At 46.4% G+C, this 25,304-nt stretch overlaps 1 protein-coding gene across 6 annotated transcripts in view; it reads right to left on the bottom strand.

Moving 5' to 3' along the window:
• The window catches only part of LOC136677984 (phosphorylase b kinase regulatory subunit beta-like), a 113,617-nt gene that overhangs the window by 81,627 nt on the left and 6,686 nt on the right, over positions 1-25,304 (bottom strand). For all 6 annotated transcript variants that reach the window (XM_066655720.1, XM_066655721.1, XM_066655718.1 and 3 more), the window contains 6 exons: positions 24,471-24,557; positions 20,665-20,803; positions 20,286-20,385; positions 11,635-11,742; positions 9,714-9,794; positions 5,350-5,465 (listed from right to left, as the gene is read on the bottom strand). In XM_066655720.1, the coding sequence (XP_066511817.1) occupies positions 5,350-5,465; positions 9,714-9,794; positions 11,635-11,742; positions 20,286-20,385; positions 20,665-20,803; positions 24,471-24,557 (631 nt within the window). The remainder of the gene's footprint in view (positions 1-5,349; positions 5,466-9,713; positions 9,795-11,634; positions 11,743-20,285; positions 20,386-20,664; positions 20,804-24,470; positions 24,558-25,304) is intronic.

The raw sequence follows: 25,304 nt of genomic DNA, 5'->3' as shown, positions 1-25,304 counted from the left end.
GTGTGAGAGAGAGACAGGGTGAGTGTGTGTGTTTGTGAGAGAGAGACAGGGTGAGTGTGTGTGTTTGTGAGAGAGAGACAGGGTGATTGTGTGTGTTTGTGAGAGAGAGACAGGGTGAGTGTGTGTGTTTGTGAGAGAGAGAGAGGGTGAGTGTGTGTGTTTGTGAGAGAGAGAGAGGGTGAGTGTGTGTGTTTGTGAGAGAGAGAGAGAGAGAGAGAGAGAGAGAGAGAGAGAGACAGGGTGAGTGTGTGTGTGTGTGTGTGAGAGAGAGAGAGACTGGGTGAGTGAGTGAGTGAGAGAGAGAGGTTGAGTGTGTGAGAGAGAGAGAGAGAGAGAGAGACTGGGTGAGTGTGTGTAGCCCGGTGATGGACCCAGAGTGACCCTGACACCATGAAAACTCTCACACAGTAAATACACAGACTTTGTTACCCACGAGTATTACGACGTCACCGACCACGTAAATACACAAACGACCACATTATTTACCATATTATATATCTGGTGGAGTCTGTAAGGAACAACAAAACTGTTGAACTTTGTGTTGATAACGTTTGAACCAAAAGAGACACTATAAATCCTGCAATCGATTTCTGAGGCGATGCTGGTCTCCTTTGACGTGCTACAGGACCACCTTCACACTGGAAAAACCTGACCTCGTCTAGGGCTGGACAATTAATTGAAGATTGAACAAAATTGAAATTCTGAACTTCTAATCAACACAATTTTGTCTACATTGATTATATCATTATTATTATTATTATTATTATTATTCTGTTAATGTTATTATTCTGTTATGTCATATTTGTTATGAACACTGTGTTCATGTACTGTCTCTTTAAAACCACACTACCAGGCTGTAGTCACATGATTTTGCCCCTATCTGCCACATGGAAGCAACATGGAGGAGAACCTAAACACTGAGACCGACCGAGCCACCCAAGCAACTTGTACCAAAGAAAAACACAGCATCTTTTATGTGTTTTAACTTTAATTAAGATGACAATGAACAAAAAGAAGACTGTCTGTGAGGAGTGTGGTGTATTCTCCCTGTGTCTGTGTGGGTTTCCTCCGGGTGCTCCGGTTTCCTCCCACAGTCGAAAAACACACATTGGTAGGTCAATTGGCGACTCAAAAAGTGTCCTTAGATGTGAGTGTTTTTGTTTGTCCGTGTTGCCTTGTGAAGGACTGGCGCCCCCTCCAGGGTGTATTCCCGCCTTGCACCTAATGACTCCAGGTAGGCTCTGGACCCACCGCGAGCCTGAACAGGATAAGGGTTACAGATAATGAATGACTGAATGAATAATCATAACTGTGTTAAAATGTACAATCTTTACACTTATATAGCGCTTTTCTAGACACCCAAGGACGCTTTACAATCCACACTGCTCAGAACGCTCAATCCACACACACACTGGCGAGAAGCAGCAGCCAAACGTGGAGCGTACTCTCGACCAGGAACGACCTCGTCCACCTGGAGGACTGCATCGGGCACTAGGGCTTCACCCAGGACAGAGCGCCAATCCATATCTGGGCACACACACATTCACACCAGGACAGTTATTAGAGAAGCCCATTCACCTACCCTCCATGTGTTTGGACTGTGGGAGGAAACCGGAGCCCCCGGAGAAAACCCACGCAGACACAGGGAGAACATGGAAACTCCACCCAGATGGGACTTGTACCCAAGATCCCAGCGCTGAGAGGCGAACGTGCTCACCACTAAGCCACCGTGCCGCCCACTATTAATTGTGATATTGATTTACGCTCACATCGCCCTGCACTACCTTGATGGTGGCTTTCAAGAAGTAATAACCTAAAATATGTTGTCGTTCTGGTGTTGTTTTGGTGTCGTTCTGCGTAAATGTGTTGTTCAAAGTCAGAACTCACATATTTTTTACCGAATATGATGCTGTAAATAGAGGAATAGAGGAAACTCTAAAGCAAACAATAGCCAATCATTCCTCATTAAAGTCTGATGTACCTCAGCGCAGATCAGTTAATATTCAGCCGGTGTCGTCTCGACTCAGACGAGAGCGAGCCGCTGAAAGGCCTCTGAAGGCTCGCTGGCACGGTGTCAGTGTAATCTGTAAGTGAAGAGTCACACGGCAGCAAAACGACTTCCATTTTCTTTGTTCGGGGCCGGAGTATGATGATTTAAGGCTAAAGCAGGAAGGCATTTATCACCTCCTCCCTCGCTCGCTCTCTGGCCTCCTGCCCATACTCTCTCGTCCACTGTAGTGCTCCACTACAGCAGCTCCACATGGTCACGGTAGAGAAGTCCGCAGTAATGCACATGTACTAACATTAACTCCAAGCCATTCAGAGCTTTTAAAGCCGTAAATGCCCTCCGTGATCATGCATTTTTAAAGTAAATGTACTCCCTGCCCACTTTATCAGGGAGCCCTGCCTTGCTGGTGGACAGTCAGAGGCTGGGGCACAGTCTGCTGACGCACAGCTTGTGTTCTGCGTCCTCTAGCCCTTCATGAATGGACAGAGATGTTCTTGTGTGGATATTATTGGCTGGTGGACCTTTCTCAGCATTTTAAATTCCCCATTAGACCTACTCAGGTCAGTAAGGCCCTGTGTGTCCTCTGTGTGTATGTGCAACGAGGATAAAATTGAGTCGAGTGGAGTTTAGACTAAAGATGACCAAATCAGGCTTTGAAACATCCACCTACAGTGTGACTGTCTGTGAGGAGTGTGGTGTGTTCTCCCTGTGTCTGCGTGGGTTTCCTCCGGGTGACTGTCTGTGAGGAGTGTGGTGTGTTCTCTCTGTGTCTGCGTGGGTTTCCTCCGGGTGACTGTCTGTGAGGAGTGTGGTGTGTTCTCCCTGTGTCTGCGTGGGTTTCCTCCGGGTGACTGTCTGTGAGGAGTGTGGTGTGTTCTCTCTGTGTCTGCGTGGGTTTCCTCCGGGTGACTGTCTGTGAGGAGTGTGGTGTGTTCTCCCTGTGTCTGCGTGGGTTTCCTCCAGGTGACTGTCTGTGAGGAGTGTGGTGTGTTCTCTCTGTGTCTGCGTGGGTTTCCTCCGGGTGACTGTCTGTGAGGAGTGTGGTGTGTTCTCTCTGTGTCTGCGTGGGTTTCCTCCGGGTGACTGTCTGTGAGGAGTGTGGTGTGTTCTCTCTGTGTCTGCGTGGGTTTCCTCCGGGTGACTGTCTGTGAGGAGTGTGGTGTGTAAACATCCGTCTACAGTGTAGACCTGGCTTCATTTATATTAACAATTAATTCATTAAATGGAACAGTTCAGAGTCTGGGAATCTGGAGGCCACCAACCCACACACTGTGAAACAAGACCACCATGTCCGTTTTCTTTGCCTTGAAAAGTCAGAAAGTATGAGACAAAACGAGTCGTTCTGATTCTGCTCCATTCTGATGTAAAGAAAAGAGACTTTAGAATGGCCCCGCCCCCTCGTCTGAGTCTGTCCAATCACAGCGCTGGACCCACGTTTACGTGAGAGCGCAAAGATGAGGTTAAATGCAGCAAAACAGACACAACGAGTGCGGAGAAATAAGAACGGAGCGTAAACGGCTAAAAACCAGAGCTTCTGCTCCTCGCTCCTCACTGCTGTGCGCTCGGGGTCGGGGTGAACAGCGAGCGGCTCATTATCATTTAAAGGAACAGGTGCTGAAAGCGGGCGTTCTGAACAGGGGCTGTTTACACAGGGGGAGAACACTGCTGTGGGGCTCGTGGGGTTTGGACCAAAGCAGGTCACAGACGTTTTATTAACTGTGTTCCCTTGGGGAGAATCTGTGAACAGAGGGTAAGTGTTTGTATACGGGCTGAAGCATGTTGGAGCTGATCTATCGCTCCATTGACGGACCTTTACACAACTTTTATTTTTAAAACACAAAGTAACGCTTTGCTGAACTGCTTTGCTTGGAGCTGCTCGGCCTCTTCGGCTGAAACGTTGAATGTGATATTTTCTTTAGGCTTTTAAACCGGAGCGAAGCGGTCGATACTCTAATTGCCTCTCGGAGGAGATGCGTTGTGGTCTGGAGATAAGCAGCAGGTTGATGGAGAGAATCCTTATTGAGCTCAGCCCGACTCGGGGCCTGAAGCAGCGCTGGAGAGGCTTTTTATTTACCGCGCTCCATTAAAAAGGACATTATACGTGTTTTTAATAGGGAGCGAGGCCTCTCAATGAGGGTGGTTTCTGGTCGGAGCTGATATGAAGCCCCGGTGAGTGTGAATCCTTCCCTCTATTTAAGTCCGACCCAGTGGAGGGGAAAGAAGAACATCAGCGTCTCCATCAGATCCTGGAGCGAGCTGCTTTCCTCTGTTATGACCCACTCTTTAGACCAAACGTGTGAAAGCGAACATTGTTTAAGCTTTGAAATAGCTTCTACTCTCTGGGGAAGGGTTATATTACATGCCGGAACATTGCTGTAAAGAACTGATGGTACTGATATTGCATGATTGGTTCTGGATCACAAACACTACCCAAGCTCATCCCATCGCTCACAAAAGAGTGTGTTATACCGCTCTGGCTGACTCTTGGCATTGGGCACGGTGACTTTAGGCTCATGTGTGTCCTCTGCTGTTCACTACTTCACTGTGGAGACTACACAAGCTGTGGTGTGGTGTGGTGTGGTGTGGTGTGGTGTAGAGGTGAATGATGACAAATGACCCCTAGTGTCTTGTGTGTGTTTGAGTGTGTTTCTAAAAGAACAGAAGACGAACCAAAGGCACCTAAATAAACCAAACAGAGGGCGTGATGTGACAATAATCGTGCCACGATGGAACAGAGTGCGCTAAAAAACAACGAACAGAGGACACACCGCCTAATGACTTCTCTCTGCAGCGGATCCACTTTGGTTTGTGCAGTTGATGAAATTGACGCCATTTTGAGACATTTATCCATTTCACCGCCTCTTGCTGTGGTTCTAGGTGGTTCAACCATCTCCAGGTAAACACACACACACAGGCAAATACACACACACAGACAGACACAGACAGACAGACAGACACACACACAGACAGACACACACACAGACACACACACAGACAGACACACACACACACACAGACACACAGACAGACACACACACAGACAGACACACACACAGACACATACACACACACACACAGACACACAGACAGACACACACACAAACACACACAGACAGACACAGACAGACAGACACAGACAGACACACACACAGACAGACACACACAGACACACACACAGACACACACACAGACAGACACACAGACAGACACAGACAGACACAGACAGACAGACAGACAGACAGGGCATTAAGCCCAGCCGATGACTCTGACGAAACCAAACCCTTGAATAACATATGAATCCAGAGGAGACGGTAAAGTGTGCGGAGGTGTGTGAGACTCACCTGGAGTGGAGCTCTGTGCTGCCGTTGTTGTATTTGCTCCCTCTCTCCCACATCCCAAAATCCGGCACACGATACGCTCTCTCCACACAAAACACAAGGTTCTGGATGAATGACACCTACACACACACACACACACACACAATAAAGAACCCAGTCACTGACATGCTTGTGTGTGTTTCTCCACTTACCAACACACCCCTGTTTCTTTAGTTTTCTTTCTGCTCTTCTTTATGTTCAACTTTCAGCTTCTAAGGGGTCGGCAGAGAGGATCGACTGATCCACACCGCTGACCCGACAGGGCTTTCACTCCAGATGCTCCTCCTGAAGTAACCCTACCATTCCAGCGGAGTTCGGGATCGGCACCAGGAACAAACTGACCAGGCGGCAGGGCACGGGGCAACACGACTCCACACAGACACTGACCTGAGGCGAGGGTCAAACCCTGGGCCCTGGAGCTGTACAGTAGGGACGTCACTGTCACGCCACCGTGCTACTGTCACACACACCGCCATACCACAATATTACACCCACCCCTGGTTCGGAGTGAACTCGGGCCGGGACGTCTACCACATACTCCCTCTCAGTGTGCGTTCCTGTGCTCCTGCTTTACGTGAACGTCCACAGATGAAGGTCATGTCCCACTGCTCAAGAACGGTTAAAGGCCCTGGATGTTGTTCACGCTTCGCCCAAAATAACGACTCGCCAGTGAGAACGACCCGAAACTCCCATCATACACTGCGGCATCACTAATTAGCACTTCTCAGGAACGTTCTTCTGGGGACATGTTGAGTTTGAGGGTATTATTTCTCTTTTATTACGATTGCACTGCTCCTAAACTTTTTAAAATATTGAACCCTGTATAATTTATGACTCTCGATTTTGAAAGAATTCATTAAAGTTTAAAAAAGAAAAGAACACCGTGACATTTGATTCCACACATAAATAAATAACTGGGGCAGCTGTAGTCTAATGGAAAAGGGGGATGTGAGCGGAAAGTTGCCGATTCGCTCCCAATGACAGGCTGTAAAAATGGGGGAGGGGGAGTGAAGGAACAGTGCTTTATCCTCCCTCAACATCCACATTGAGCAAGTGTGTTGGGGATGTCTGCCTGAGAGTCCTGGGTTTTGTGTGTGTGTGTGTGTGTGTGTTTTCACGGCCACAGAAGTGTTACATGAAGTGCTATGACATTTGTATCAGTGTAAGTGTGTATCAGACAGGTCACAGGTTGGTACTAGGTTCTGATTGGATGTTAGTTCCTGAACGATGCTGATTTCCACTGAGCTCTTCCTGGTTTGGCATTGGCCCATACATTAACATTAGTCCGGTGTGTGTTCAGCATCCGCCTTATTTACCCCTAAGATTCAGGCCTGAGTAATGATCTACAGCTCTGTGTCTTCCAGTAACTCGGGTAATTCATCACTGGTGTGGGTGGTATCGGCGCTGCTGGAAGCCCAGAGCATCGTGGGACCCCCACCCCCTAAACACACACACACACACACACACACACACACACACACACACACACACACACACAAGGAAACAGGCCAGGGGAAAAAACGAGTAGCGTAAAGAATGATGACTTTTGGAGGCGCAGAAAGTGGGGAAATGTGCTTGTGCCAGGGGAGTAGTGACTGACACGGGCTTTAATTTAACACACTGCAAAACCGAGAGCCCCTAAAGCACGTTAAAATGGGGCAGAAAACAAGAACGGAGGGATAAGAAGCTATGGAAGAAAAGGAGAACTGTAGAGAGCAGGGACGGGCTGCTGCTGTTGTTTTATTTTAGACTGGAATCGAATGATTAATGCATGGAGTTCAACAGGATCTTAATGAACACTCGGCCCCGAGGTGCCTCTATGTTCTCTGTTTTCCTCCATTTTTCTCCGTTTTCCTCGTGGGCTGCGCTCCTGTTTTAACGTGTAATTGCACACAGAAACACACACGCAATGAGTCCTCTTGCTCGCTCTCCCTTTGTCCAGCAGTGGCTCAGAAAATGTTTAAAACTCCAGCAGCTGCCGTGTCTGATCCACTCCAACCAGAACACATGCTCTCAGGGGGGCTTTTGTGGGTCCTGGCCACTGAAGAACAGGGTGAAAGGGGGCTAACCAAGTATGCAGAGCAACAGACGGGCTACAGTCTGTAATCGTAGATCTACAAAGTGCTCCTGTGTGGTCAGTGGAGCTGAGAGAATGGAGAGTGAGTGCAGAAAAAAAGGTGGTGATTTAATCTAACGGCTGATTGGTGCAATAGAGCAGACTCATATCATTACATAACAATGACTCTGAAACTGTAGGGGTGTGTGTGTGTGTGCATGACACACACACACACATAGACATCCCCTGCTAATCTGGACTGCCATCCCCAGGCAACTACATTTTTAATTTATTTTATTTAACATTAATAAATAGCGCCTTTCTAGAAACCCAAGTGCAATCAACACTTCGGGGGAAACCCACACAGACACAGGGAGAACACGGAAGCTCCACCCAAACTAAGCCACCGTGCCGCTCACATCCAAACAGAAGGGTCTCTGTGGTCAGAAACGTATCGCTCCGAATGGTCCAGAGAACACTAACATCGGATGAGCTACAGTACACCATGTAGAGAGGGGTTTCTGATAAAGTGGCCACACAGATGTACTCCAGGCAGCCTGCAGGGGAAGCAGAGGAGACACAAGGAAAGAGCCAATGTTTCTATAATGAGAATAAACACAAAAACAATTCAGTGGAAGCTACTGGGCAGAAATGAGCGGCCCGATCTCCCTTTCCCTTCCGTTTCTCTACCGTCTGCTGAGAAATGCAGGGACTGCTTTGCTGATTTAACATCGAGCTTTTTAAATTGTGTTACGCGACCCACTGGGCTCTGTTTAAACACGCCAATTAAGGTTTGTCTGGTAAAACGGCACGGAACCCCCCTAAACAAAGGCAGGGCTGGCAGTCTGTTGGTGTTTATAAGGCCGGGTGAAGCTGTGGTACCGTAAACAAAGCGCGTGTAAACAGTAATTGCCTCTCGAAGTGAGCGCAGTGGAGGAATTCTCGTTCTGAAGATAAAGCCAAACAACACCACGGGATAAACAGAAGTTGCAATTATTCCACGGACGCCGCGTCCACAGCAGAGGGACCCTGAGTAAATCTCCCCGAGAGCGCGCTGTAGGAATAAAACACAGGTTTAATGAAGTCCTGCGATTTCCACGAGGGCCGCGGGGCGAACAGAGCGAGAGATTAAACAACTATTATAGCTCCGCTCTCGAAAACACAAAGCATGGGCCCCTTACTGCAGCCGATCCATCCATTTACTGATCTAATCTAACTGCTAAACACCCACAAAGATCAAACACCACAGCAGCATTCTCCCCCTGTCTAAACAGCCCTGTTCCTTTAAATGATAATGAGCCGCTCGCTGTTCACCCCGACCCCGAGCGCACAGCAGTGAGGAGCGAGGAGCAGAAGCTCTGGTTTTCAGCCTTTTCCGCTCTGTTCTCTTTCTTTCAGCTGCATTTAACCTCGTATTTTTGCTCCCACATTAACGCGGGTCCTGCACTGTGATTGGACAGACTCAGACGAGGGGGCGGGGCCATTCTAAAGTCTCTGCACTCGACGTCAGAAGCGAAGCAGAATCAGAACGACTCGTTTTATCCCGTGTTTTCAGACTCAGGCAGCGCACAGAAAACTGACTGAGGGATCTTTCACAGTTTCACAGTGTGTGGGTTGGTGGGCACCAGTCTTAATCTTGAGTTGTGTGGTACTGTTCCTCTTTGGCTTGGCTGGGGTTTTCCAGCATTGTTCTGTAAAGCCTCTCCAAGGCTGTGAGAATGCATCTGCGCACATCTGTAAACCTCTGTCAGACAAATATGTGACAGGAATCAAACCGACAGCAAAAAACAATAACTCCAGACTGGGGGTTAAATTACAGCATGGTTTTACACGGGATATTATCTCCACGGCCATGTACTCCTCCGGGAGGATGCTTTAGGAACCAGCTTGTGGCCAAACAACACACACACGAGCCAGTGGCAGTGAGTTAAAGGCGAGGAGTTGGCAGGAAAACATGCTTCGTTGGCAACATCCTGTCCCCACTGACTATTCTTTTACAGCCATTTCAACAGCTGACAGTGTGTGACAATGGCTGGTCCAGAGCCATGATATTACCCACCCACCACAAATTTGTGCTAGAACGCCTGCAGGTCAACATTACCATACACACAATCCCCTGCGAAAGCACACACTTGCACATTACCACAGACACAGTAGCATTACCACACATACTGTCCCGCGCCCACACACACACACATAGACACACATACACACACACACACACACTCTCTCTCTCTCTCACTCTAGGGCTGTGTGGGATCTTATTCAGTACCTCATCAGTGTTGTAGATGATCTGGAGCCCAGAACAAATCATCTCCACCAAGTAGAGGAGGAACAGAGATACAGCATCAATCTGCAGCGAGAGAGAGAGAGAGAGAGAGAGAGAGAGAGACAGAGAGCAAAGAGAGAGACAGAGAGCAAGGAGAGAGAGAGAGAGAGACAGAAAGGAGAGAGAGAGAGAGCAAGGCGAGAGAGAGAGAGAGAGAGAGAGAGAGAGAGCAAGGAGAGAGACAGAGAGAGAGAGAGAGAGAGAGAGAGAGAGGAGTGAGACAGAAAGGAGAGAGAGAGAGAGAGAGAGAGAAAGGAGTGAGACAGAAAGGAGAGAGAGAGAGAGACAGAAAGGAGAGAGAGAGAGCAAGGCGAGAGAGAGAGAGAGAGAGCAAGGAGAGAGACAGAGAGAGAGAGAGAGAGAGAGAGAGAGAGAGAGGAGTGAGACAGAAAGGAGAGAGAGAGAGAGAGAGAGAGAAAGGAGTGAGACAGAAAGGAGAGAGAGAGAGAGAGAGAGAAAGGAGTGAGACAGAAAGGAGAGAGAGAGAGAGAGAGACAGAAACAGAGGGAGAGACAGAGGGAGAGACACAAAGAGAGAGAGAGAGAGGTTACATGCTTTTGGAGCAATCCGACTTGCGGATTTCGGAATATGAGCTTCGAAAGTGGGAATTATTCCCATATTTCAACCTGCTCTAACTCGGTCCATTTTCAAGCTATGACCATGAGATTTCACACTGTGAGACTTGGGACACACTGGGACCCACCACGTCAAGTTTCAGACCGATCGCACTCATCCGTCTTGTTTCATCCCTTCTTCAATATCCCTCCATTCATCTGAATGGGGGCCGGCTAGAGTGGGTGATGTCATAATCCACTCTAACTCAGCTGTCTTTTTGAATAGGCTTTTTTTGGCTAAACATTTTCTTGTAAAATCCTTATACTTTCACCTAGAAACTTCATTTTAACTTTAAATGGTGGGGAAACCTCCCCTTTCTAGCACCTATAAATATGAAATCACTTCATGGTAGAGGTTTTGACTTCAATGTAATTTTTGACCGGGTGAGCACACCTTTCTTTAAAATGTTTGTGGGATTTACAGTTCTGGCACCAAATCAATCACCAAAGAGTTCTTTCTCGTACAAAGTGAACGTTTTGAGGTTGCAACGTGGGGTTTTTGTACAGCGCCCATTCAAACAGGACATGGTCCCCTCATAGGAAATGAATGGCGGAACTTTCCGGAACACTGACATTTAACTGCCACTCTCACACAGACCCTAATGCATAAGAATAACAGAATAAAGCACTGACTAAATAAACCCCAGATATATGTGGCCGGATTTTTAAAGTGGAATGTGAAAGTCCAGCACCAGCTAATTGACCGAGGGAGTCTGAATTTAATGGGAGTCGCAGCTTCTCACGTCACTGTCTCCAGATGGTCTCGAGAGCTCAGGAGAATGTCTACGAGTCGTTTGGAGTTTACCTGTGGACGGATATGCTTTCGAAAACCCCGAAGGTGGGAACGAGTGTGTTCTAGAACACCTCCTCACACATGCCTTTTCCTCATTCCTGAAGTGCGTATGAATGGATCTGAGAAAGCGTATCTGTCTCAGAGCTAATCTTAAGGTTTGCTCCCCAAACACACAGCCTTTCTGGAGCTTAAAGACGATGCACTCGTGCTGAATCGATCCGAGAACATGCAACAAGCAGCGGCGAGTCGATAGCCTTAAACTCAGCAGGGCTCAGACTCCTCTCAATCTATAGGAGATAATGAGGCAGCGCCGTCCCAGAGGAGTCCTCTCAGCACACAGCCGGGAGAAACATCGCCGTCGCTCTAACACCGTGACCTTCACTTCACGCCCGGTCCCTGTTTGGAGCAGAGCTCAGAGCTGTGGAGGGAGGGATGTAAAAGAAGAAGGGTGAATTACCTGAAGGTGGCTGAACTGCTCGTACGTATAAATCTCATCTCCGGTGTGAACGTTAAACACAGAGTGCAGACACGTGTACGGACACGGGTCCTGTTTAAACTTCTCCACCTGAGAGAGAGAGAGAGAGAGAAAGGTGAGAAAGAGAGAGAGAGACATGAGAGAAAGAGAGAGAGAGAGATAGAGAGAAATAGAGAGAGAAAGTAAGAAAGAAAGAAAGAGAAAGGAGAAAGGGAGAGAGAGAGACAGAGAGAGAAAGGAGAGAAAGAGAGAGGGAGAGAGAGAGAGAGAGGAGAAGAGAGACGGAGAAGAGAGGAGGAGAGAGACAGTGAGAGGAGAGGAGGAGAGAGAGTGAGAGAGAGACACAGAGGGAGAGAGAGAGGAGGAGAGAGAAAAATAATTAAACACATGAATATACACTATATCTTGTTAGTATTAGTCACGGTCTTTGACAAAAATTTGCAATAAATTACACAGAAAGTTGTGAGAGAGAGTTTTCCCACATTTTCCACGTCTTTACCATCATCACCATCCTATAAACAAAATATTTTAATGTTCTGTGTTTACAGTGTAACTTATTAGGACTCAGACACACACACACACAGGCAGACACACACACAGACACAGATACAGACACACAGACACACACAGACCCTGAAGCGGTACCCAAGGTGCAGTTGGTGGTTAAATTGCCTTTCTCCCTTATAACAACTCAGATTTATGTTGTAGACAATGGGACGTCTGGTTACCATCACCACCACTGTAAAGAAACCAGAGTTTCTCCATAATCAAACCACTCTGAACGACTTTATTTACATCTCTTCCACTAAACGCCGCAGAAACTCAATCACTGGCCACTCTCGTAAACACCGCTGGTCTCCTGCCTGACCGCAGAACCGGCCAGTGCTCCATGAACCCGAATGAACTAGAGCTCCATTAGAGCTGCTTATTCCGCAGAGAGTATTTATAGACCCCGCTGCCTCATCGAGTCTGGCAGATTTAGACGTTCTGAACTTGGACGGACGTCCCGAGTGTCGTTCGCCGTTAAAGGCTCCTTAAACAAACCGGACAACTGCACGTCTTCTGCTGACGCTTCCCTCGGCCGTTAATCACACTGCATCAGTGCCCTGCGTCCTGCATCACGACGAGCATCTGACTGGACCGGTGTCGGCCCGGATTAAACAGGCTCTGTGTGGTTTACAAAGGATTTAAGGAGCTCTAGTTTAAAGTAGTGTAGGAATATAGTTGTTAAAAGAGAGATATTCCACCCCTCGACTCCACAGTGGAACACAGCTCTGTTTCTTCATGAAACGTCTGTGACCTGCTTTGGTACAAACCCCACAGCAGTGTTCTCCCCCTGTGTAAACAGCCCTGTTCAGAACGCCCGCTTTCAGCACCTGTTCCTTTAAATGATAATGAGCCGCTCGCTGTTCACCCCGACCCCGAGCGCACAGCAGTGAGGAGCGAGGAGCAGAAGCTCTGGTCTTTAGCCGTTTTCACTCTGTTCTCTTTCTTCTCCGTTTTTACTCATTGCTCTTAGCTCTTATTTCTCTTTCTGTTTCTTCCTCATCTTTTCTTTTTTCTCTTTTTCCATCCTCCATCTTCCCTGTGCCCTGCCCTTTCCTCCCGTGTCTCTTTCTTTTTCTCTTTTACCCCCTCCCCACCGCTCTCTCGACTTCTTCCTCCATTTCACTCCTCGTTTTTCCATTTATCACTCTCTCATACTTCTCTCTTCCCCCTCATATTCACATCTCTGTTCCTCTCTATAAATCTCTCCCTCTCACACTTTTCTTTTTACTTTCATGCTAATTTTTTTCTTTCCCTTGCCTCCCTTTCTCTCTCTTGCCTTCTGTCTTTGTCATTCTCTCTCTCTCTCTGGGTCATGTAAAGCATCTCTCTGTCCCAGATACATCGTCTCCTCCTTCCTTTAATTCCTTCCTGCTGTCAGCAGGCTGTTTAACAGCAGGCCTGATCTCACTGTGAGACCTAATCCCTCGCTCTCAGGAGAGATGGAGGAGAGAAAAAAAGACAGGGATAGAAACACCTGCCTGGAGAAGAGGTGACATTTCACACCTGTTAGTCTTCACCGCTCACAACGTTAATCCAAAACACACGAGAAAATATATCGGCCAATGAGGACCGAGTGACACGCATCACTTATTACAGCCATTATTATTAGAAGTGCTTTTTAATTTCTTATACGTTTCCGTGACATCGCCATGGCGACACAAGTATACACACTGCCCCCGAAACCTCCTCCGAGACTGAAGCCTGGGCTCCTTCATTATTATCATTCCACTTTTATAACAACAACACAGACACTGTTAAATCCAGTTACGTTGCCATGGCAACCCGACTCCATCACATCATGTACAGTGTCCTCTGACTGACTGTCATTTATTTGCGTTTTTCTTTAAAACGATGTACATCGTGGTCGTCGTGAGAGAACGCCTCAGGGCTGATGCTTCGGGAAGTTTATTATAAGAAAGTGATTAATAATAAATGAGTAAAACTGTGATAATAAAGGGTTATATATAAATACTTCAGCCTTGAAGCCGAGCCTTCTCTGTTCCACGCTTCTCTTTTTATGAGCTTCATCTTAAGTTTCATAAAATGGAACTCAAACTTTTGCACACGGCTGTAAATGTAGGTGGAGAATTTTAAATATTCATTCACCATCGACTGCCAGCGGCTCCCTGCGGATTTCTCCAGAAGGTAAACGGCAGTCGATGTTGTTCTCATTTCTTGATAAAAGTCTTTTTCTGCTCTGAATTTCCCGCACGTGCTGAAACCGTGTGTAAAGGCTGGTTTATTCCTCTGCGCTGATCCAGACCTCAGTCAGTCGGGGGTCAGCGGAGCACGCAGACGCACGCAGGCGCACGCAGATATCCGCTCTGTGCAGCTGTGGGTCGAGTGAATGCTGATTGGCCGCTAGGTCGCTATGGTCATGAGACCAAACAGATAGACACCCATGTGTGTATGTCTGTGTGTAAGGCCCACATCACGACACACAGGTGTCGATCTTCGCAGGTGAATCAAGCAGCGTGTGGTTGAAGCAACACTAGGGCTGCGTCCCCATGGTGTACAGCACATTAACTCTATACAGTGTCCAATGACAAACACGTAGCTCCAAAGCTAGTACCTTTACAGGAAAACAACTTCTTAACTTTCAATTAAAGTCTCTGTAGAAAGATTTGATTCACAGTAAAGTTGGAGCGTTTCTATTGATCCATTTCTCATTAAATGTTCACACAGCTGCTGTGTTCAAATGACGTAGTAAAATAAAAAGGAGCAAAAATAGAAATGCATGTTTTTGATTGGACTAACTTCAAAAGCGTGAGTTCAGCAGAAAACTAGTACACAATACCAACATACTACGCCGTTTCTGTTGCTATGACTACACACGTCGTACCAAGCTGCAGCTGCAAGACTGTCCAACATTTTTCTTAAAATATTGAAACTCAAATAACTCCCTCCACACCACGTAGTGCACAGTGATTGCTAAGTGTGCACTATGGATGTTTTTAGTAAACTCAACTTTGCCACTTTCAACTACACACTCAACTCAGCAGTTAGAATTAGTGTTAAAGTGGACATCTACAATTGTGGGAAAACTATTCTCTCTGGGTTGTTTATGTTCAGGATCTCTGCGTCTTTTAAGGTGGAATGGTGTCTTTAAGGTGGAGAAAAACCACTGTTGTAAGTGTAAATAGTCTAAGATTTTATTCACTGTTTGCATTTCCACAGAAACTCATGTGTAACTCGAGTTGTTTTATAGCACTGTCGCTAACGCAGTTAGCCGTTTCCCGAGTTTGGAGACATTTCCACCTTAACAGCAAAAATAAGTCAATATTATCCACCTATGGAGCAGGAATAGAGCAACATCCTCATCTCAGTTTGTGCTTCTGAATGTTTGGGGTTCTCTCCGTTGTCTTAAATAAACGAGAGAGAGAGAGAGAGAGAGAGAGAGAGAGAGAGAGAGAGAGAGAGAGAGAGAGAGAGAGAGAAAGAGAGAGACAGAGAGAGAATGAAAGAGACAAAGAAAATGAGAGAAAGAGACAGAGAGAGAGAAAGAGAGACAGAGAGATAAAGAGAGACAGAGACAAAGAAAGAGAATGAAAGAGAGACAGAGAGAGACAGAGAGAATGAAAGAGAGAAAGAGAGACAGAGAGAGAGACAGATAATGAAAGAGAGTGAAAGAGAGAGACAGAAAGAGAGAGAGAGAGAGAGAATGAAAGAGAGTGAAAGAGAGAGACAGAGAGAGAGAGAGAGAGAGAGAAGGAAAGAGAGTGAAAGAGAGGGACAGAGAGAGAGAATGAAAGAGAGTAAAAGAGAGAATGAAAGAGAGAAAGAGAGACAGAGAGAGAGAGAATGAAAGAGTGAAAGAGAGAGAAATAGAGAAAGAGAGACAGAGAGAAAGAGAGAATGAAAGAGAGAGAATGAAAGAGTGAAAGAGAGACAGAGAGAAAGAGAGAGAAAGAGAGACAGAATGAAAGAGAGTGAAAGAGAGAGACAGAGAGAAAGAGAGAGAGAGAGAGAGAGAGAGACAGAGAGACAGATAATGAAAGAGAGTGAAAGAGAGAGACAGAAAGAGAGAGAGAGAGAGAGAGAGAGAGAGAGAGAATGAAAGAGAGTGAAAGAGAGAGACAGAGAGAGAGAGAGAGAGAGAGAGAGAGAGAGAGAAGGAAAGAGAGTGAAAGAGAGGGACAGAGAGAGAGAATGAAAGAGAGTAAAAGAGAGAATGAAAGAGAGAAAGAGAGACAGAGAGAGAGAGAATGAAAGAGTGAAAGAGAGAGAAATAGAGAAAGAGAGACAGAGAGAAAGAGAGAATGAAAGAGAGAGAATGAAAGAGTGAAAGAGAGACAGAGAGAAAGAGAGAGAAAGAGAGACAGAATGAAAGAGAGTGAAAGAGAGAGACAGAGAGAAAGAGAGAGAGAGAGAGAGAGAGAGACAGAGAATGAAAGAGAGTGAAAGAGAGAGACAGAGAGAAAGAGAGAGAGATAGAGAGACAGAGAATGAAAGAGAGTGAAAGAGAGAGAGAGAGACAGATAGAGAGAGGACCAAAACAAGTACAACCTGGTATTTTAGCCTCTGTGCTCCCCCTACAGTTGCAGAGTGTAATTCACTGTTAGAGCACTGTCATGAAATCAAGGGAGAGAAGGGGCGGTTTCCTACCCTCCTCCAAAAGTTACAAAGTGTAGTTTCTGCAGTGCTGAGCCCAGCGTAGCATCGACAGAAGCTCTATTCTCACTATCACTGCTCAGAGGTAAAATTATTACCTAGTGTTCCTTTAAGAGGTCTGTGTGTGTGTGTGTGTGTGTGTGTGTGTGTGTGTGTGTGTGTGTAGTGGCAAGGCTGTGCCCTGACAGTGGGTGTGACTCTGTTTAATCTGTGGGTGTGGTCCTGTGCCGTTTGTAGGAGGCGCTTGTGTAGTTTTCAGAAACCAGACACATTCATGGAGCCCATTCCACTGGCAGAAGCCTTATTTTTAGCCGCACCTGTCCTCGGACTCCAGCCAAGCCAAAAAACACTTTGAAATTAGTTTCACACACATCTCGAGGCCCGTGGCTGTAAAAGAGTGGCGGTATAAGGCCGTTAATGAGAGCTCGTCTGTGCCGCTCCTATGGAAAGTGCCAAACTCCAGCTCTGAGCTCCGAGCTGCTCTCTGTGGATTTACTCCACAGACCTCACATCCGTTTGGAGTTCAGCTCCCACCCTTCTTTCTTTCTTTAATCCTCAGCTTTAATGCGGGCGGTGCCATGTTTTTAAAGTGCACCTGAAAAGCGGAGAGTCTGGCGCCGAGCGGCGGCACAGATCGGCCGCATTAGAAGGGGCTTGTTCCTGGTGAGCGGCGGAGACAGATGCTAATGAGCGCTGCACTGTGTAATTAACTGTATAAACGGTGCGCTCTAATTAAGACACGGAAAAGCTTTCCCCCAAATTGGGTCTTGGAGGTCAGGAGGAAATGAAACGGAACAATTTCAAAGGCAAAAAAAAAAAGTGAGAAAGTGGCTTGATTACACAGAGCTGTGTGTGTGTGTGTGTGTGTGTGTGAGAGCGAGGAGAAAAGCCAGCGCCTAAGGAACACTGCTATATTGTATAGGCTTATAATTAAGAACTATTTTAACAAGCGCTGCATACGCCACGTTAGCTGCTCTGAACGTGTTTGTTTTGTTCTTTAGCAGCTTTATTAAGCTAATTCTTCATGAAGAAAGCCCTACCACCAGCGGGGCTTCTATAAACAGCTGAATAATCCCAGAGCATAATCACTTCTCTCGGTACAAGTTGAAGGTGACGCACGCGCTGTTTATTCTCTTCACCCGTTTGTAGAATACAGTTTGCAGCTGTAATAATAATAATAAAGGTGATTGTTGTTATTAAACCCATTTGTCCAAGCCCCTGCATCATTAACTCTGAGATATTAACGGTTTGGTTGTAAACGCAGTGAGTCTTTCCCAGTGGAAGTGAATGGAACCAGGCGTCTGAAGCCTCTGAAAGTGCCTCACATACGGTGTGAGTGTGTAATGTTATGTGTAACATGAAATGGTTATGAATTCACTCTCTGAAGCCTGAGGCACTGTTTTTAGAGCGGTTCTGTAGGTTATTAATATTCATTCATTTGGAAATGGACCATAGGGAGACGTCTGGTTCCATTCACCACCGCTGTAACACATCTGTGTCACATTTTTCCACAGTGAATCAATCCACATCATCATTTCGCTACAGGCTCAAGTATGGGGCACAGTGTAATAAGGAGTGTAGGGTTTACTGCACCGCGGTACCACTGCGCCCACTGTGTCACTGCCCCACTGCCCCACTGTCCCACGGTAAACTGCCCCACTGCCCCACTGTACCGCGGTAAACTGCCCCACTGTATCACTGCCCCACAGTGTCACTACCTCACTGCCCCATGGTGTCACTGCCCCACTGCCCCACTGTATCACTACCTCACTGCCCCACTGTCCCACGGTAAACTGCCCCACTGTATCACTGCCCCACTGTATCACTCCATCCTGGTATCACAGAAAGCAGTTCTGCTGACATTAATTTTAGTTAAAATAATGCAGTAGTGAATCTTCAGCTGCAGGTCAGTTATATTTGTGCTCAAAGAATGGGGAGCTGTGAATATCTGATTTTTCACCAAACCTTTAAAGGAATGTTGAGATTTTAATGTGGATTTTCTTCCTCATTGTTTTAAAGCTGCATCAGGCAGAGTCTCTGCTTTTCTATAAAACACGATACTAACACGCTAATAACACGCAACTAACACGCTACTAACATGCTACTAACACGCTACTAACACTACTAATACGCTACTAACACGCAACTAACACGCTACTAACACCCTGCTAACATCCTGCTAATACGCAACTAACACGCTACTAACACGCAACTAACACGCAACTAACACGCAACTAACACGCTGCTAACACGCTGCTAACACCCTGCTAACACCCTGCTAACACCCTGCTAACACTACTAATACGCAACTAACACGCTACTAACACTACTAATACGCTACTAACACCCTGCTAACACCCTGCTAACACTACTAATACGCAACTAACACGCTACTAACACGCAACTAACACTATTAATACGCTACTAACACGATACTAACATGCAACTGAAGAGTTTCCAGTGAATTTCAGCCGAACTAAATGAGCTACATTAAGTTACAGAATATATTAGTGCACCATACGGGTCGTCCCTGAGTTACTGTCAAACCCCCAGGTGTCCTGCAAACCGCACAAATACTAATTAAACACACATTCTGCAATTAAAGACATTTCAACTTGACACAGGCTTCATTTTTTTTAAAAGTTATATTAAATATTTGGGACTCGGTGGAACACTTCAGACGCCCCCCGCAGACCCTGGACTGGGCAGAGAGCCCACGCTGATTTAACACAACATTAAAGTGCTCATAAAAGCTCAGCAGAGTATAAAGGAACATATGCAGCAACCTGCTTATCATCATCTTTTCCTGCTTTAAACGCCTCTGAAATACACACAGAGCTGAAGCCAAATTTTACTCCCACTGTTAATGCACTGGATATTGTTTAATGCTTTACTTCATACATTAAGACCTCACTAAACACACACACACACACACACACACACACACACACGTCACTCAAATCATTACTCAGACAAAGCAGTGCTGCTGGAGTTTTTAAACCCCTCAGTGTCTGGACCGAGAACAGTCCACCGACCAAAAACATCCAGCCGACAGCGTCCTGTGTCACTGATGAAGGACTAGAGGACGAGCGACACACACTGTGCAGCGACAGATGAGCTACTGTCTCTGACTCTACATCTACAAGGTGGACCAACGAGGGAGGAGTGTCTCACAGAGTGGACAGAGAGTGGACACAGGGTTTAAAAACTCCAGCAGCACTGCTGTGTCTGATCCACTCTACACCAGCACAACACACACTAACACACCACCACCACGTCAGTGTCACTGCAGCGCTGAGAATGATCCACCACCACGTCACACCTGCTCTGTGGGGGTCCTGAGGGCTGAAGAGCTGTTTAAGGACTACAGCCTGTAAATGTAGGACTACACAGTGCTCCTGGGTGGAAAGTGAGTGTAGAAACGCGGCAGTAGTTTTAATGTTATGGCTGATCTGTGGATATTGGAAGCTTACCTTGTCTGATTGCCTCATGTAGCAGTAGAGAATGCCCCTCATGCATTTAATAGCGGAGTGCTCCAGCTCGTGAGTCCGGCCCATGTCATCATCAATACGCCTGCAGACAGCAGACAACACACACTGAGAGGCACATTCATACAGTCACTCATACGTAACACACTCTGTATCTGTAATGACATGTGAGATATGGTAACATTCATTCATTCATTCATTCATTGTCTGTAACCCTTATCCAGTTCAGGGCAGTCCGGAGCCCACAGTTTAAAATCCGGCCCTCGTTTCTAACCTGGTCGCCCCACTGTGAATGTTCAGGGTGGACCCCAGTGTGTGAGACTGTGTGTGTGTGGCGAGTGTGTTCAGGGTGAGTGTTTCTGACCTGTAGGCTATGGCCAGAGCCCAGGAGCTCGCCGCACAGTAAAGAGAGTCCCTCACTTTCGCCTCTTTACAATCAGAGCACGTCTTCACCGGGAACAGACCAGTGGTGGGACTCTGGTAACTCAGGATAGTAGACTTAACTGGAGAGAGAGAGAGAGAGAGAGAGAGAGAGAGAGAGAGAGAGAGAGAAACAAAAGAAATAAATATAGTAAGAACAGTAAGGAGAGAGAGGAGGTAACAGTGAGAGGAGGAGAGCAAGCAAAAGAAAGAAAGAAAAAATGAAGGAGAGATACAGTAATGAGAAAGAAGGAGTAAAAAAAGAAAGTGAGAGAAAAGAAAGAATGAAAGGAGGAAGAGAGAGAGTGAAATATAGAAAGAAAGTATTAAGGAGAGAGAAGAAAAAGAGGGAGAGGGAGAGAAAGAGCAAACAAAAGAAAGAAAGAAAGAAGAAAGAGAAAAGGGGGGATAGTAAGGAGAGAGGAGGATATAGAGAAAAGAGAATGAGAAAAAACGGATGAAAGAGAGGAAGATAAAAAGAAAAAAGGGTGAGTAGTAGGAAGAGAGAAAGAGGGGAAGAGCAAGGAGAGAGAGAGAGATGTCCATGTTTAAGGATCAGGGAGAAGGAAGAGGGAGGGGGGAAAAAAAAGAAATTCAGTCGGGTGGGGATTCTTTTAAAAAAACATCAAAATTCATGTGGAAGGGTCCTGAGGCTTAATATTCGCTCCTATTCATTATTTTACTTTAAGAGAAATTATTAAAAAACACAAACAAACCACCTCCCTCTCTCTCTCTCTCTCTCTCTGAAAAGCATGAGCCAAGATGAGGATGTTGCTCTATTCCTGCTCCATAGTGGGGTTATGTTGAATTATTTTTTGCTGTTTCAGATCCCTTAAAGCAAAACGGTCTCTAAACTCAGGAGACGGCTAACCGCATTAGTGACAGTGCTACAAAACTAAACACACCGAGTTACAGATGAGTTTCTAAACGTTAACAAACCCAAGAGAATGGTGTTTCCCCACAATCGTAGAGGTCCCCTTTATGGGGGGTATATTATGAAAGAACAATCACTTGTCATTAGGATGTTTGAAGTTACACAGTTGAATCCTTCTATCAACATCGTCTGTACACCAGCCTCAGGAAACCTCCAGGTGTGTGTGTGTGTGTGTGTGTGTGTGTGATATCCGAACTGTATCTGGATGAACTCTGGTTGGAGTTTGCACACTCCACTAAAACGTGTCCCCGGTGACCAGAGGAGACTCAATCACACTTTCCTGAGTGAACTGCCTTCTCTGGGCTGTGACCGATGCATTATACGCTGTCAAACGTGGGTAGAGACCATCTCCAAGAGGCAGTGCAGAGGAAGGACTGCTCCTACTGTCCAGAGAATCAGGGACTGACGCGGGACTGCGGCTAGTTTCACGGACATCCAAAACTGGAAAAGACAGCCGCAGCGTCTCTGAGGTCTGGACCAGTCGCTCATGTCCTTCAGTGTGTGATAATTCACCTGTACGTCAGCGTGCAGACGCACCTCTGCTGCCGTAATCTTATACAAACACAGACGACGCAGTCCACCGTGTTCACACCACACAAGTGAAGTTTGAATGTGATCTCATTTTAAAGCACGTTAACGCAAGCTGTAAACAGGGCTCTTAAAGAGTCTACAGCCACTAGCCGCGGGGGAAACCTGTGCTGAGACACACTGCTCTGAAGATCGAGGAGAAAGAAACGATCACACATTATTCACAATCAGTCATCAGCAGGACGGAGCACTCTAGATGCAAATGCACTGAGCTCTCCATCTCTCTCTCTCTCTCTCTCAGTTTAATTCAGCTCTAAATCACACCTTAATCCTGCAGAAACACAGAGAGTGACCCATACGTGTGTTCACACTCAGAGAGAGAGAGAGAGAGAGAGAGAGAGAGAGAGAGAGAGAGAGAGAGAGAGAGAGAGAGAGAGAAAACACACCAACAGTCTAATCTCTGAAAACATTTCCCCATCAGCTGGACGTCTGGGTCTGAGCTCAGAGGAGGGCGTCACTTTCTGAATCCAGAACAAACAGAGGAGGAAAAAACCGACGTTTTAGCAGCACTCTCTCAGAACACGACTCAATCCATTAACCCCCGCACTTCCTCCAACTGTACACTGACCACAACACACCAACCAGAGAGAGAGAGAGAGAGTGAGAGAGAGAGGAGAGAGAGAGAGAGAGAGAGAGAGAGAGAGAGAGAGAGAGAGAGAAAGAGAGAGAGAGAGAGAAAACACACCAACAGTCTAATCTCTGAAAACATTTCCCCATCAGCTGGACGTCTGGGTCTGAGCTCAGAGGAGGGCGTCACTTTCTGAATCCAGAACAAACAGAGGAGGAAAAAACCGACGTTTTAGCAGCACTCTCTCAGAACACGACTCAATCCATTAACCCCCGCACTTCCTCCAACTGTACACTGACCACAACACACCAACCAGAGAGAGAGAGAGAGAGTGAGAGAGAGAGGAGAGAGAGAGAGAGAGAGAGAGAGAGAGAGAGAGAGAGAGAAAGAGAGAGAGAGAGAAAGAGAGAGAAAGGAGAGAGAGATAGAGAGAGAGAGGAGAGAGAGAGAGATAGAGAGAGAGATGAGAGAGAAAGAGAAAGATGAGAAAGAGAAAGAAAGAGAGAGAGACAGAGAAAAAAAGAAAGAGAGAGAGAGGAGAGAGAGAGGAGAGAGAAAGAGAGAGAGAGGAGAGAAAGAAAGAGAGAGAAAGAGAAAGAAAGAGAGAGGAGAGAAAGAAAGAGAGAGGAGAGAGAGAGAGCAAGAGAGGAGAGAAAGAGAGAGGAGAGAAAGAGAAAGGAGAGAGAGAGAGAAAGAAGAAAGAAAGAGAGAAGAGAGAGAGCAAGAGAGAGGAGAGAAAGGAAGAGAGGAAAGAGAGAGAGAGAGAGAGAGAGAGAGAGAGAGAGAGAGAGAGAGAGAGAGAGCTGAAGAATGTTTATTGAATATATTTTTTTCAGTGATGTCTGTGTTCGCTTGGTGAATTTTCCAATTATTTTTTAAAAACTTGTTTCATCCATTAATTAAATAACTTACACCCCCTGCACGGCCCTCTGCTCGGGACAGACGGACGAAGGGAGTGCGTATCGATTCACTGGAACAATCTTTGGTGTTGTATAAAAAAAGTTTTACAAAGAAAGATGAAACTGTGAGAAGCAGTTATTCTTTTACAGCAGTGAGGAGCGAGGAGCAGAAGCTCTGGGTTTTAGCCGTTTTCGCTCTGTTCTCTTTCTTCTCAGTTTTTACTCAGTGCTCTATTCCTCCGCGCTCGTCGTGTCTAATCTACGGAGCATAAACTACAAAGTAATTTGATCTGATATAAGATTTATCTTTATATAAATATGTAATGAATAATCACTTTAAGACTGAGTTCTGCTGAAGGCTGAGACTGAATACAGATCTGGACGGAGCCTTCTGTCCATCCTCTGTGTTTGTGATGTGAGCATTACCCAAAAACTTGTGGATGCAGACAAATGGAACAGCATCAAAGGAAACATTCGTCCACTCGCCACAATGTATTTAACGGCCTCAGACCACCACCACCCCCTCCACCCTCACACTACAAGTCCGTTGCTGTAAGAAACTTGTGACTTTGAGCTGCGCCCTCTAGTGGGTGCACTGCTCAACAATGTAAACAAAAGGAAGTGTGTGGGCACTGGTTGTTACATAATCTGAAACAAACAGATTCATTTGCATTCATAAAGGAAGCAGAAACAAAGACGTACTGCTCCTTTAAAAGAAGCCCCCAGGAGCCAGGTGGTGTCACTGGGTCTGAAAGCCTCACCTGCGTTGTAGAAGCGGTCGAGTTTCTCCCACAGCGGCTCATCCTCGTGGTGCAGGATGGAGAGTTTGAGCGGTTCATAGATGGAGCCTGATCACAGAGAAACACACAGAGGATAAGGTTCACCGCTGTATCGCTGCACAGACGCTTCCTGAGGAGTGCGGGACTCTCACAGGGCGTCTGAGTTCATCTGTTTCACTCTCACACTCCACAGTGATGCTGAAGTGCACACTTCAAAGCGTGGCGCTTACTCTAAAGGGTCCCACTCCAGCCCAGGAGTCCACACCTGTGCTAATTTAGCATGCCGCCGAAGCTAACACGCTCATCAAAGAGCCAGACTCTCAAAACTCAGTTTTAATGCAGGCAGCAAAAAGTCTCCACTTACCAAAGCAACACAAGTGCAGCAGGGAAACTTTAAAGGGCCCATATCACGGAAAACAGACTGCTTCTCGTTTGTTGATAAGATTTACAAAGGGAGGGAAGAAGAAAAGAAGAAGAAGAAAAAAAAAACTGCCTATTTTCAGTATACCATGTATGTGATGTCACAAATCCAGATAAATTAAGCCCAACTTTTGTCCAACAGAAGATAGACAGGCTTGACTATGGGCTTAAGTTATCTGACTAATCTAAGTCTGCACACCCTAGTTTCCTTTAGAATGTGGAGCAGCCAATCTGGACAGGGTTCATTTACATATTTCGTTCTTGAAGAGCACATGACGAATGACTGAATTTGGTGCCTACAACCACACAACAACAGCAGCAACATATGAGCCCTTTAAATGATATTTTGGCAAGCCCTTAAGCGTCCGGCGAAATCCCAGAACGGAAAGCAGCTCC

Source organism: Hoplias malabaricus, chromosome Y (genome assembly GCF_029633855.1).
Source record: "Hoplias malabaricus isolate fHopMal1 chromosome Y, fHopMal1.hap1, whole genome shotgun sequence".
Lineage (NCBI taxonomy): Eukaryota > Metazoa > Chordata > Actinopteri > Characiformes > Erythrinidae > Hoplias > Hoplias malabaricus.
This window is presented reverse-complemented; position numbering and strand designations above follow the sequence as displayed.